This window comes from Coffea arabica, chromosome 11c (assembly GCF_036785885.1).
Source record: "Coffea arabica cultivar ET-39 chromosome 11c, Coffea Arabica ET-39 HiFi, whole genome shotgun sequence".
Classification (NCBI taxonomy): domain Eukaryota; kingdom Viridiplantae; phylum Streptophyta; class Magnoliopsida; order Gentianales; family Rubiaceae; genus Coffea; species Coffea arabica.
Genome location: NC_092330.1, coordinates 34,306,766 through 34,321,180, shown reverse-complemented (window position 1 = coordinate 34,321,180; position 14,415 = coordinate 34,306,766). Strand labels below are relative to the sequence as shown.

General features: G+C 35.2%; 1 protein-coding gene across 6 annotated transcripts; it reads left to right on the top strand.

Annotated features, from left to right (window-relative positions):
• The first annotated feature begins 4,433 nt into the window (after positions 1-4,433).
• LOC113715639 (RNA demethylase ALKBH10B-like) lies at positions 4,434-12,269 on the top strand. Of its 6 annotated transcripts, XM_072070344.1 has the most exons (9): positions 4,434-5,674; positions 7,185-7,253; positions 7,610-7,722; positions 7,828-7,945; positions 10,282-10,407; positions 10,530-10,642; positions 10,732-10,886; positions 11,289-11,749; positions 11,825-12,269. In XM_072070344.1, the coding sequence occupies exons 1-9, from the start codon at positions 5,032-5,034 to the stop codon at positions 12,004-12,006; spliced, it is 1,980 nt and encodes a 659-aa protein (XP_071926445.1). In that variant the 5' UTR covers positions 4,434-5,031; the 3' UTR covers positions 12,007-12,269. The 6 variants fall into 6 exon arrangements, with proteins under 6 accessions (XP_071926445.1, XP_071926443.1, XP_071926444.1 ...); XM_072070342.1 differs by having other exon boundaries at positions 7,191-7,253; positions 11,289-12,269; XM_072070340.1 differs by having other exon boundaries at positions 4,436-5,674; positions 10,285-10,407; positions 11,289-12,269.
• Positions 12,270-14,415: the final 2,146 nt, after the last annotated feature.

The window sequence follows — 14,415 nt, the reverse complement described above, 5'->3', positions numbered from 1 at the left end:
TTCTATTAAAAAGGTTTGGATATGGATCTACAGTTTCCACATGTTTTAGACCCAATTTAAACAATATAAATATCTACATAAATATATAATGCACATGATCATAATCTGGAAATAATACACATTATTTTCTTGAAATAAAAGAATTCGTAGGAGTCAAGTAATGGTTGGAATTTTTTATTACATTATTAATGTGTTTACTAGTTAAATTGGTACAATTTGAAGGATTAGCAATACTAAAAATGTTATTAATTTTCATGAATGTGATGTAAATCAATAGGATTGGTTGAGTGGGCTATTAGAGTTTTCTCCACTTTCAAACTTAGTTGGAGATAGAAAAAGTATGGGAAAAGAATAGGATCAGCATTATGTGCTTCGACCCAAATGTGACCCATTTACAATTCTGTTTACTCTTACACAATTTCATGCACTCCATGACCTAATTAGGTAACATAATGCCTTGGTGGCCTAGTTGCTAATTTCATAGCAATGAAGGGGAATGACTCTTAGTAATAGTGGATGTCTTGTGATATTTGTATAAATTATTATTAATATTTATCAATAAAATTTTCGTATTAACTATAAAAATTAAATCTTTCACGACAAAGTGATCTATTGCCCTTGATTGACCCGCCGTGGGTTGACTAGTCAAAGAATTGCCAATTCTGATTCATAAGTTCCTTCAAGCTGCTGGCCCCTGTATCTTGAGGGATAGTTTTTTATTCATGAAGATCACAAAGCCTTGACCAAAGTCCTTTATTGGGCCTATTCGCCCTTAAATTTAGCATAGATTGTCACATTTCAACATCTTGACAATGCCATTCAACACGGTTAAGAGCAAGTCCAATAGCCAAAACGGAAAAAATTATTTTTTTTAATAAAAATTTGATTAATGTACAATGGTAGGATTGATAGCATTATACAACAAATATACATCCCAACTATATTACTATCCAACTGCAATGGATCTTGTGTCTCATCCTTTATGCCACATTTTTTATTATATTATTATTTCCTTTTCATAAATATCATATCTTAATTTTGTTTTGCTTCCCTAAAATTCAACAAATATTAATTAAGTAATACACAAAATTTAACAAACTCAAAATACACAAAAAAGTGAGATTTTTTTATGAATTTTTTGCTACATTTTTTTACTTTTCTATTATATATTACTTTTTTGAAACTATTGTATTTAGTTTTTGTTCAATTAATATTGTTGAATTTTAAGAAAATAAAAAAGAATTAAAACACAATATTTATGAAAGAAAAATAGCAATATAATAAAAAAATAGACAGAAAGTGACACATAAAATGAGACAAAAGATCCGTTGTGCTAACCAACTCACAAGTGATGAAAAGAATACTAGCATATAATTACATTAAGCAACTCACATGTAGAAAATTTATTTTCCTTGATCCTACATGTATCACATATAGAGAGTTATTTAACCCGATGTATATCAGTTTTCTCTTAAATCTATTATTCAACAAAGTCCTCAACTCGAACCATCGTGCTTTATTTGTCCTGAAATTGGCTATCATTCCATTTTTCTTTTTATTTTGTGGTAATGAAAAATCACTTTAATTGAACTGAAAATATGCTTTAAGAGCACAAGAAATTGGTCAGAGCTTCCATATATAGTGGCCAATATAATTGTTTGGATTGTCATTTTTTTTCAAAAATTTTTACTTTTTTTGTGAACATATTTCCAATTACCTTTATATTTCACATATATTAAATCGTTAAATTACACTTTTCTATAAAAATCCCAAAAAATAGCAATCCCAACGAAACAACTTATGCTAACAAATTTTAAATAGTTGAATAATGAACATAACCGAATGAGTTACAAGATTCCTTTCCAAAAGGAATAGGAATTCTAAGGCTTGTACTAATTAACCCCCAAATTGGAAAGAAAATCCTTTGTTCCAATCACGACATTAATAAAATTGCTTGTTTGGATCTGGTTTTATTCTGCAAAGGGAGGGATAATGGATATCAAAGACGCGTAGGACTGCGCCAACCAACGGATTAGAGCTGTCAATTATATCCAAAATCCAACAATCCATCCAACCAACCCACTAATTTGAAAGGTTGGATTGGGTAAGTTGGGTTTTGGGTTAATTTTGAGTTGGGTAATAAAAATTTATATACATTTTGGACGGTTTGGGTATTTATGTTAGGCACCCATTACCCGACGTGCACCCATTACCCATAACTTTCTTTAAAATATGATTGGGTCCAAGTAGTTTAAACAATTAGTATATGTGTGTATTTGTGAAAATGTATTAGTGTGTATTTTAGTGTGTTTGTATGTGTAAAAATAATGTATTTCAAAAGGACTTAAAAAGTGTATTAGTGTGTTTGTATTTCAACAAGAATTTGGAATAAAAATTTCAGATTTTGTTTTGCTTGCATCATACACACAATTCCCAATCACCTTTTTATCTCACATACATCACACCACAAAAAGTGCTACAGTAATTGGATCAAATAAATCATCCAAATAAATTCTTATCCAAACAAATCCGTGTGTGCTTGCATCTGTAAGTGTTTTAGTGTGTGAAAATATATTCATGTGTGTGAATTTTTTTTTTTTGTATATGAAAATATATTTGAGAAAGTTTATGTATCAAAATCTATTATTTAATATATTGGGTCATATTTGGATCATGGGTTTGAGATAACCTAATATAACCCAATCCAAGATTAACCCAATATAAAGTTGGACAGGTCGGGTGTAACCCATTTAAATAAAAACCTAATATTAACCCGCTCAAAACCCACCCAACCCGGCCAATTGCCGGGCATACAACTATCATCCTTTGTCTTTGCTGAACCTTCCTAAAAAATGCAGGTTATGAGGCCTAATATGAATTAGACAAGTGTTTATAGTAGTACTAATCCCTTAAATCAACGCGGGCCTAACTAAGATTAGGCAAAATTTATTTCATGTTTGACCAAAAGGTAGTTGCCAGCTCTTTGCAACTATTTTTGGATAACAAGTAGTACCAAATTGTTAGTTTTGTCAAAAGGAGAGGTTAATAATAATGGAGTTTTAACTCTTAAACAAGCAACCCGTTTGGACGGTAATGGAGATTTAGTTCTTAATCAAGTAATCCATCTGGATGGTAACCTTTTAATTTTTTTTTTTTGGAAATTATACCTCAATGATGTAACGTAGGATGAAAATGTGATCAAAAAATATATCAAGAGAATATTTCAAAATTTTTCTACCAAACTATCAAATCCGAATTGGACCAAAAAGCAACTTTTGGCTTTTGTACTTCGCACTTAATACTCGGTTAAACAACAAAACGGCTTTTATGGTTTGCACTTAATCCTTGGTTAAACAACAAAACAATCGCCAAAAGTCAAAATTAGTACAGTTAATTGTCCAAGATTTTCCTCTCCCAACTACAAAAGCAGCCATGCACACCTAGAAATAGAATATTCCCCTCTCACACCGTATCTAAGGTGCAGTCTGGCACATGCAACCGGCAGGGATGGAACCGAAATTTTAATTTAAGTAGTTGAAATATATATACAAATATGAATTAATATTATATACATTATCAGTGTAAAGATTTTTTTATAATAATAGATATAAATATACGACACATGAACAAAATGTGAATTTAAATTTGAAAAGTGATGATGTGGCATTTATCTAAGCTGCTTGTGTCAAAATTTTTTTTATTACTGATAGTGTATAAAAATTAATTCCTACATATGTGTGTGTAACTCTTTCGTCCCTGTTACGTCCCTTTTTTTATATGTCACGTTCCATCCTTGGTAACTAGTAGTATTTTAAATTAACTTTAAAAGTGATCAAATTAATTGCTTGGAATCCATTTTTGTCATAGTCAATACCCTCAAAGGAAAAAAGGAATGTTTTTTAACATAACCACAAATATATAGTAATTTTATGAGTAGTTCATTATTTTTTCTCACTGTTAAATTGCCAAACTGTTAGTAGCTTTAAATATAACATCCTAATTAGCAATACGCGTCAAAAAGTGTGATGAAAATACGTCCAAATGCGTAAATTACGCTACTTTATGCTATAGATTCACAAGTAATTGCCTTTTGTTTCTCAAGCAAGCTATTTAGACTTTGAAAATTATTGGTTCCAATTTTCTAGGGTTGAATTCCCTTTGTTATAATTGAATGAATTATTGACTCCACTTTCTGACATTATATTGTTGTTCAAGTCATAGGTACACAATTTGTATTCCCCCTCCCTCTATACACCCAAATTATTTTTCTCCAGAGCAATTTACTATTCAATAAAAGTTCCTCATGATTCTAGCAAAAACCAAATACTGCAACAGCAAAATTAAATAAAAAGAAACCTAAAATTTCCCAATAAAGTAAAATTTAACAAAACAAAAGAAGAAACAAAAAGGGCAGAAGCAGCCAAGAAGGCAGCAGCAAGGTGCCACCAAGCTGCTCAAAGAGCCCACCAACCCCATTTTGAGACTGTTCAGTACAAACTCCCAAGAGCTACCATTAAACCACCAATTGAAACTTTCTTTAGATTTTCTTTTAACAATCCTAATTTCTTTTGCAATTTTTCTCCTCCATTTTCCGCGTGCTCGTTAAGCCAATTCTCCATCTTCCTCCTCTCTTTTCTTTCCTTGTTCTCAAACCTAGATCTTCAAACACACACTTCACACACTACAAAACACGCACTAGGACATATGTAGAGTTGTACAAACTTACGTCACTCTCATTTCCACTCTACCCCAGATCTAAAAACTAAAACCCCACTTCCCCATAAACAGTTTTTTCACACACAGAAACATACACAAAACACGCACATTTTCGCAAGAACCATCAGAGTTTACTTCTTTCACTGATCTAAGACCAACCCTTTTCATATTTTTGCTTGTTTTACAATCCCTTTTCAGCTTTCCTCCAGATCTGCTTCCAGCAATGAGTTAAAGAAATTTTTTGGAATTTTAGTTATAAGTGAAAGAACTGGTTTTTAACATTAATTTGACTGGTAGATTGTTAGGTATAGTTGTATGTTGATGGCAATGCAATCTGGGAATGCGGTGGTGACGGAGAAAATGCACGGGGGAGGCGGCGGTGGTGGTGAGATGATGATGATGCAGCAGCAGCAGCAGGGGAGGGGGCAACAATGGTGGCATAATTATCAGCCTGCAGGGCAGCAGCATTTGGTGCAAATGGATGAGAGGGAGGGGTTTATGTTATGGTTAAGGGGGGAATTTGCAGCGGCGAATGCGATAATTGATGCATTGTGTCATCATCTGAGGGTAGTGGGAGAGCCAGGGGAGTATGATGGGGTGATTGGATGCATACAGCAAAGGAGGTGTAATTGGAATTCAGTTTTGCATATGCAGCAGTATTTTTCTGTGAATGAAGTGGCTTATGCGTTGCAGCAAGTGGGATGGAGGAGGAATCAGTCGCAGAGGGGGGGTTTTGAAGGGAGTGGTAAAGGGGGGAAAGAGTATAGGAGGGGTGGTGGTGGGAGGGGAGGGCAGAGATGGGAGGGGTTTAAAGAAGGGAAAGAGGGTCAACATGGGCAAAATTTGAGTAATAATGAAGGGACTTTAGTGAACGGTAAGGAAATGAATGTGAATGGGAATGAGAATTTGGAGAGTGGTGAGGGAAGAGTAGGGAATGGAAAGGTGGAGGAGAAGAAAGGTGAGTAATGGGAAATGAGAAATTAGAAAATAATTTGTTCACCTGCATATGATTTGTCAAAGAATAATCTTATGCATTCCCATTGCGGTTTACGTGATTGTGATTTAGTGTTTGTGAAATAATGATTGGTTATATGGGATTGATATGCGTGTATCCTTTCTTATTCGATGAAGGGTTTTTGGTTGTTTTGCATTCATGAGTGTAGAGTGGTAATTAGTATTAGAATGTGGACCTATTTCCATTTCTGGCTAAATAACACGACAATAATGGTTTTGGATAACTTTTTATAATTAGTGAAATTGGGTTGCCATTTGTTGATAATGAGATATGGTTGAGTGGTTAATAAGTTTTAGCTGAATGGAAAGTTGTTATTTACTGTATGGAAGCTCTGTTTTTAAACATCAGAGTAGATCACAGATTCATAGTTTGCATGTACTCCTTTTGTATGAAATTTGCTTTTATTTTGTATTTATCTCTCTTTCCCTGTATGTTCGTAGCTGTTATCTCTTAGTGATTATGAAGCATAGTAGCCTTCACTTAACATTTACATTTGAAAGATGAGGTTAATCTATTTCTGGTGTCTTGATAAGATGCACTAACCTTGCCCTCATCTATGCACCAGAAGAGAACTGAAATCATGATAAATATTAGTACCTTCACAGTTTTGCTAGAAATGGCCTGGCAATAATTGTCATTTTCATCTTTATTTTCATTCATTTAGTTTTTCTTTTTGGATTATGCTTATTTGCTGGTATCAACACTGAAACTTTCAAAGTCAAAGTGGTAATTTGATGACCTTTGTTCTCTAATATATTTTACCTTTTTCATTTTTTTCGGCAGTAACTGGTAGTTTTGTGGATTTTTTTTTAGCGTTACCATGTCTTCGGATAGAACTCTTGGTAGTCTTGCCTATAGTTTTTAACTTAACAAAGCTACACTTTTTCAAGGATTATTTGCATGTTGAGTATTCTTGAAGTCTAGAACATCTAGAGAATCCATTTTAGATTGAAATGCCTCTTGCCTTGTTTGCAGTTCATGCTTCCTCAGATGGTGCATTGATGGTATGCTTTTACTGTTTTTCTTATTATAACTGCTAGCCGATAAATTTGCGCGATCTTCATAGCAGAAAATTAGCTGCATTCTAAAAGTGACCCTTACTTTGCAGTATATCTATTATTTGTTTGACATTTTAACCTAGAATTATCACAACCAGATTATCTGTTATCGTCTTTAAAGGAATTCTGTTCATCAATTTGACAGAGGCTTATATTTGGCAATTAATCTGCTATTTTTTTGTTTGAATTTGCTTAAGTGGCATAAGGTGAAAAGCGTGAATTCTTCTAATGTCATGCTATGGTTGGTGTATTTGCAGTAGCTTGTGTCTGTTGCTATGCATAAAACTTGGACATAGATTTGAGATCCTCTTAAGTACTTTCTCTTACTGTATTTTCTTGTTAGGAAGTTTTCAACTAATACAGTACTAATATTTAGTTACTTGGTATTGGGACAGAGGCAGTTGTCAAACCTGAAGTGGATAGTTCAGTTGAAGTCACAGGAAGCAGACAAGCAGTCTCCTCTGGTTAGTCGGAGCTTGAGGAGAAAATTTTAGATTATTGACATATTTCTAACTTGAAAGCTGCTCTCTGTTTGTGTGATTGCTGGTTCTTCCATATTTAATGTGGTCTGGAAACTCAGCTGCACTTGTTGTAGCAGTCACTTCAATTTTGAGTGAACATCTACATCCTAGCGCATAACTTTATTCTACTATTTGTTGTGCCTTTGATGTGCTTTATGTTCTGGATGTATATGCATGTGTATATGTTTTTGTGCCTCCTTGACTTCTTCTTCCTTCTTTCTCTGATGCATATTTGATCATGACAAATAGATTTTAATGTCCTCTGTTTGTTTTTTATTTTTTATTTTTTGCTGTTGAAGGTTCATGTAACGTGGAAAATGATACTCACTCTGAGCGCATACCACAACAAGAGCAGAACCTTACAGTTACTCCAAAAACATTTGTTGCTAATGAGACATTTGATGGAAAAACGGTAATTTTCTGCTCCCACTTTGCACTTGAGATTTTGGTTTGTCAAGATCTTAGTTTTTAGTTGTTTAGCCTTGTTACAACTGACTTGGGCCAGTCGCTGCTATAGGTTAATGTGGTTGATGGACTGAAACTATACGAAGAAATTTTTGATAACTCAGAAGTTTCAAAACTTGTTGCATTGGTAAATGACTTGAGAGTTGCTGGGAAAAGAGGACAGTTTCAGGGCAAGTTCCTTGTTTTCTTTAGTATTTAATTTCCCTGACTATTTGATGCTTTTTTCAAAGTATGCAAAATTCAACACTAAAATAAACGTAAAAGTGTTGTATCATGCATTTATTCTTTCAGTGTGTTCATGTGACGGATGGCATTAACTACTGAATTGTTAATTTACTCATGTTTTATCATTGTGTCCTTTTTATGGTTTGCATGATCATTTTTCAGATTTGCATAGCATATTATGTGTCAGTATATAATGTTAGCTGAAGGAATGCAGCACTGGGACAATATTAGCCTAGTTGCTTCTTGTGTTATAGTTGCTTGTGTTGGGTCTCATCATGGAGTCTTTTTCCCTTTTGATGCTGGGACATTTAGGTCTTAATACACCAAATCTCAAGCCCTAAAAATGCAAAATGCAGCAGAAAACACTCCATTGAGGTCATTTTATTTGGGCTAACATTTCTTTTAAACCATCTTCAAGCTTTGTTGTGCTAAGGGATCTTGATGTCTCAAAACATAGTTCTTCATCCTTGATGCTATTGCAATTAAGAAACTAGAACTTCTCTGGATTTATATTTCAGGAACAAGATATGTGGAATTTCTTTAATCAACACTTTTAGCAAAAGAAATTCAAGATCATTAGCGTAGAAAATTTCATTTTTTTTGCTTGGTTGTAATTTACATTTTCTCCTTTCTGATTGGAATAAAAAAAGAAATTGCTCATAATCTAGATGACAGCATCTGTTCAACTAGAGAACAAGAGCTTGAGCTCTGGGATTGTGCTTCTGCAGCTGCCCTCAACCTCTAAAGACAATGCCACCTAACGTATAGCATGCTAATGCTTTGCGATTATGCTTGTGCAATTGCACTCACTCTCAAGTCTCAATAGATAATGCAGTCCAGTGTATGGCATGCTATAACACTCTATTGATTTCTTGTATTGATTGCAATTTGATCATAGCACTCAATAATCTGCTTTTTGGAAGTTTCTTTTGAAAGCTGTACTTTGGATGGTTTAATTTATAAAGCTTCCCTAACGATCAGTCAATCTGCTTCTGCTTTCAGGAAGTTTCTTTCGAAAGAGCAAACGACACTTTGGGTGTTTTGGCTGTGACATTCTTAATGTCCAGTCCTTTCTTATAATCTTGTTCCTAATGAAAGTTTTTGAATAATGCTGAGTTGAAAGTTGTTTTCTCGTTCGCTATGATAGTTTTTTTTTTTGGGTTCACCTTTTTAGGAGAGGATTTGTCCAGTTGATAAGTACATGCTGCATTATGCACGAGAAGTTTATTTGTTGTTGCATGTGAGATTGAGCTGAATAACATGGTTGTTGGTCATCCTGTACTTCTCACTGGTTACTATGACTTGTGGGACAAAATTTATGAACGTATTTCTTGTTCTTTGTATGAAAATAGTCTTAAGGATTAACGGATGTAAACCTGAATATATTATACTTTTCTCTCTTTCCCCCTCTTTTCAGTTCCCTTTTTGAATGTGCTGAATCATTTGCTTAGATGCAACCTTGTTAGCTTCTTTGCATTTGTTTGTTATAAGAGATGGATCACAAGAAGCTTGGCCATACTGCTGCCAAAACTTACCTTCCACCCTACCTTTACCAACAAAAAAAAAAAAAATGTACTACTTTCTTGCTTGATCATCATTTGCTACGTGTTACAACTATGAGATCTGTTTATTCAATGCTGAACCTGATTGGATGGTTTTTCCTAACTTGATGACAGTGATAGCTGGACAGCACCTTAAACAAATCACCCCCCCCCCCCCCCCGGGGGTGATTTATTTATTTATTTGTCAGAGCATTTTGATATGGTTGTAATAACTTCTTTTAATGAAAGGTGGATGGGTGACTTCATGACGACTATGTAACTGAAAATGGTCATTTCTTCATTTATGGTTCCCATTTGGACTTGTAATAGTTCTGTGATGACACAAGAAGTTATGTTGTTAGGGCCATAAACCTGGTTTCTGGTTAATGGTTTTTGGTGCTTCTTTTGTCAATGTAAAGATCTTGGCTTTGTTGATTGTGTAAACTAAAGTTGCATTCAAATTTTGTTTTTTTTTGTTTTTGCTTTGAAAATGTAGTGGAAGGATATGCACTATTGCATTAGTTGCTGAAGGTTTATAGGACATATACTGTAGACTAGTACAATGCTTCGTCAAAAAAGTAAAGTAGTGCTTTGTCATAACAATGCTCATGAGAAATTATGTCCTTCTATTTTTCAGTTGATGATGCCAGTTGTAGCATTATGGACCAGTGTTCTTGTACTTTCCAACTTTGACAGCCTGCATATACGATGTCTTGATTTCTCATTTCTTGTTTGTCAAGAAGCAGGACAAACATTTGTGGTCTCTAGGAGACCCATGAAGGGTCACGGCAGGGAAATGATTCAATTTGGCCCGCCCATTGCAGATGCACCACCTGAAGATGAGGCTTCATCAGGGACCTCCAAAGGCATGTCCATATTGGTCAAATTAATGCCAGTTGTGAAACAATTTGTTTTGCTTTAGCTGTTACAATGAGAATTTATGTCATGACTCTTAGATATCTTAATTGAACTAAAGATTAATTTGCAGATCGGAAAATGGAACCAATCCCTAGCTTGTTTGAAGATATTATTGAACGTTTGGTTGCCTTGCAAGTTGTTAGTGTGAAGCCAGACTCTTGCATTGTTGACATATTCAATGAGGTTTGAACTTATTATTTTCCTTTCAAAAAATATGTGAGATTTGGACACTCCTATGCAGAATCATCGACTTATTTCTTGTTTAATTGCAGGGTGATCACTCACAGCCACATACATGGCCTCATTGGTTCGGAAGGCCAGTGTGTGTTCTGTTCTTGACAGATTGTGAAATGACATTTGGCAAGGTAATTGGGATAGATCATCCAGGGGATTACAGAGGATCCTTGAGACTTTCGCTTACACCTGGGTACTGCTCTTACTCCTGTTAATTTTGTTTCTCATATATTCCATTTGCTGTCGTGATAAGTTCATTGGGATTCTTTTCATTTATTCTTCCTGTTGGGGTGTGGCTTTTCCTTGGAGCTTTGAGTTTTGCTGCAACATTGTTTTTTGGGAATATCTTGTTCATTTGCAAGTTGGGATGCATTAACTTACCAGTATTTTCTTTTATGTGATGGGAACCTGTCTGACGATTACAGATTGATCAATACTTAGCCACTCTTATGTGTTACTTTTAGTTTCTTGGTAGGAATCACTATAAGAGTTTCATTGCCAGCTTATAGTCTTGTATCTTCTGATCCTAGAATTAACTGTGCTTTGAACTTTTGATGTGTTAATCTATTAGCTTTCTACCATGAAAATGTTGTAGATCCCTGATGCTACTTGATGGAAGATCCTCGGATTTTGCCAGACATGCAATCCCCTCCATCCGGAAACAGCGCATTCTTGTCACCTTAACAAAGTCACAGCCAAAGAAGATTACATCCAGTGATGCTCAACGTTTTCCTTCCTCTGCTCCAGTTCCTTCTCACTGGGTTCCACCTCCAGGCAGGTCACCTAATCATATTCGGCATCCTGTCGGCCCAAAGCCTTTTGGTCCAGTGCCCACAAATGGTGTATTGCCAGCTCCACCTGCTCGTCCACCATTACCACCTCCAAATGGCATCCAGCCAATTTTTGTCCCTGCTGCAGTTGCCCCAGCCATACCTTTTCCTGCACCTGTTGCTCTGCCTCCCGCTACTGCTGCATGGCCAGCAGCCCCTCCAAGGCACCCTCAGCCTCGGTTGCCAGTCCCTGGCACTGGAGTTTTTCTTCCTCCATCTGGTTCTGGTAATTCAGCAAATCAATCCAGTATATCCACCCCAGCAACTGAAAATGCTAATATGGAGGCGTCGTCCCTTGCAGAAAAGGACGAAAGGGAGGGGAATTCAAAAGTTGACAATGCTTCTCCAAAAGTTGCAGTCAGTGAAAAGGTGGAACAGCAAGAATGCAACGGGAGCACCGATGAAATTGACGGCAAGAAATCAATAGGGAAGGAAGAGCAGCATGACAGTGTTGATTTGAAGGCAACTGGGGGATCAGTGTAGAGTTAAGAGAAAACAAGGAGGAGTTGGCGGTGAAGATGCACATTTTGGGAGAAGTGTAGGCTCGAAAATATAGTTGAGTTTTGAAGCAAATGTAAAGAGCGGCAAAATTGATACTTACACTTTTCACACCTACAGCAGGGCATGGGGAAAGGTGTTAATCTGGTCTTTTGTCTAATGCCTCTGCTTGCTGCTGCTTTTTTGTTGTGTCAATACTATATGGATTCTTAAAGAGTATTTATTAGCTAGGGGACTCTTTCACACAATTTCGAAGTAGTTCCATCTCCTAGACACTCTTCTATCTGATCTTGCTTCCACACTCTTGAGCAACCATCTCTCCCACACTCATTCGCACAATTTTGTCTAATGGCCTTTTGGTGGTCAATTTAAATTGTTGCCTGTTTGGGCAAACAGGGGAGGGAAGAAATACAGTACCTTTCAAGCCTGGATTGCTAAGGTCCACAAACTCTGAAAGGTGAATGCCAATGAAGAATGTTTTTGGAGTTTCTCAGTTTTTAGCACCCTGGGATAGTTTCTTGACTTCTATCGCTAGAAGTAAACAGGGAGAGAACAAACAATTTTCAAGAATAGTTTTGAATAAAAAAAGAGACGAGCACGGTGTGACAAAGTAAATTTTGCTTTGCATTATTTAGGGTTAATTGCAGTTTCCTCTCCTAAACTATCACACAGTATTACCAAAACTTTGGCCCCTACACTTTCTAATTTTTGCACTTAGATACCTAGAACTTACAATTTTTATCACATACACTCCGGTTAAAACAACTCCGGCAGACTGAAACGAGTTGCAGGCGGCCATGCATTTATGAAAGGACACTTTCAACACCTGGAATTTTTTGTCGGCCATGTGTTTATAAAAGGACAGTTTCAACCTTTGGAAACTTTTGTCCCTGAAGTTACAGCTAGCTTTTGTGAGAGAAGTGAACTCTTTTGTGGGAGAAAAGAGCGAAAACTAATGAATCACACAGGGAGAAAAACAAAAAGAGAGAGTGTACGAGAAAGTAGTTTGGTGTAAAGGGGATGATGATTTTTAGTGAAAAAGGAAGCAAAAGAAAATGGCAAAAGAGTTCTCAGGATATTGTTGAAAATTCAAATTAGTCTACTTTGGGTTTTTTTTTTTTTTAATAGTTCACACTAAATATGAGTGCACATCAGTCATAAGCACTCTTTTTTCTATTGGTGTCATCTTAAATAAAATTGTGCTAGAAATTATAAGTTTAAAGCGGTTAAGTACAAAAATTCAATCGTTGGGATTAGTCCAGTGATTAAGATAAGGTTCTTAGAGTTTTCTCCACTGCTAAGTTTAAGATTTGAATTTTAAATTTGACTGTTGAGGGTGAGAACTGGGAAGGATGGGGAGGGGATCAAGGGTAAAAAGAAAAAAGGTACAAAATTTCAAAAGTTTAGATAGGGGTGAAAACTGTGATTAGTTCTAGCAAAAAGATACTATATACTACCTTTACGAAACTTGGATCCCGCCTCTTCTTTAAATTGCTAGCAGCCCACAATCAGTTTTAACAACCGGCGCGGGTTTCCTTGAGCACTTCCATGTATTTTCCATGGTTTCCAAAGCTATTTGTGTTTTTTTTTTTTTTTTTTTGAGGGTAAAGCTATTTGTGTTCAATGTCATCAGCCAACTTGTGCTACTTCAAATAAGAAAAAAAAATACTACTACTTCTCAAGCATCTAGCAAAATGCATACTTTGAAGTATCAATTCAATCAGTTCTTCACTTTTCTTTCCTTAAACTATTAAATTACAAAAACAACTAAAAGTAGATTCTTTCAGCTCAAACTAACATCGAAACACACATAAACATATATAACTATACATATAAAATACACATTAAATATATTTACACACCATTCAAATAGTTGAATCATTTTTCCTTGTTAAGTTTTGTTGAGGAATTGTCTGCAAAAGGATCTTCTGTCTTACTTCTTATATCATTTCCTATCTCAACATCTATTAAATCGCCATATATTCTTCACGAACATTTGATTTTAATTTTTTCTTGTCCCTTTAAGTTTGAATAATTGCTTATAGTGTAGAAAAATAACAAACTAAATAAGGATATATAACAGATAAACAAAAAATATCAAAAAAATTATTGAAAACCCATTTTGTAGTTAAATTTTATTTTTTTTTAGTCTGTGACCTTTTATATTCTACTGTGTTAATAGTGTTGGAACTTAAGGGACAAGAAAAAATTCAAATTGGATGCTCATGAAGAATATATGGCGATTTAATAAATGTTGGGACAAAAAATTATACAAAAAAGTGGGACAGAAGATCCTCTGTGGGAATCATCTAGTGATGTATATGAAATCCGTCTGACTGGATTTGTTGATGCAATGCTCATAGTTTTCTTTATTTACTTGCTCGAAAGAATCTC

Bases quoted from the DNA above. Each gene is read 5' to 3' on its own strand.
- LOC113715639 (XM_072070339.1), top strand. From the start codon at position 5,032: ATGTTGATGGCAATGCAATCTGGGAATGCGGTGGTGACGGAGAAAATG. The intron at 7,946-10,281 runs GCAAGTTCCTTG...TTGTTTGTCAAG, and splicing joins GAAAAGAGGACAGTTTCAGG to AAGCAGGACAAACATTTGTG. The intron at 10,887-11,288 runs GTACTGCTCTTA...AAAATGTTGTAG, and splicing joins AGACTTTCGCTTACACCTGG to ATCCCTGATGCTACTTGATG.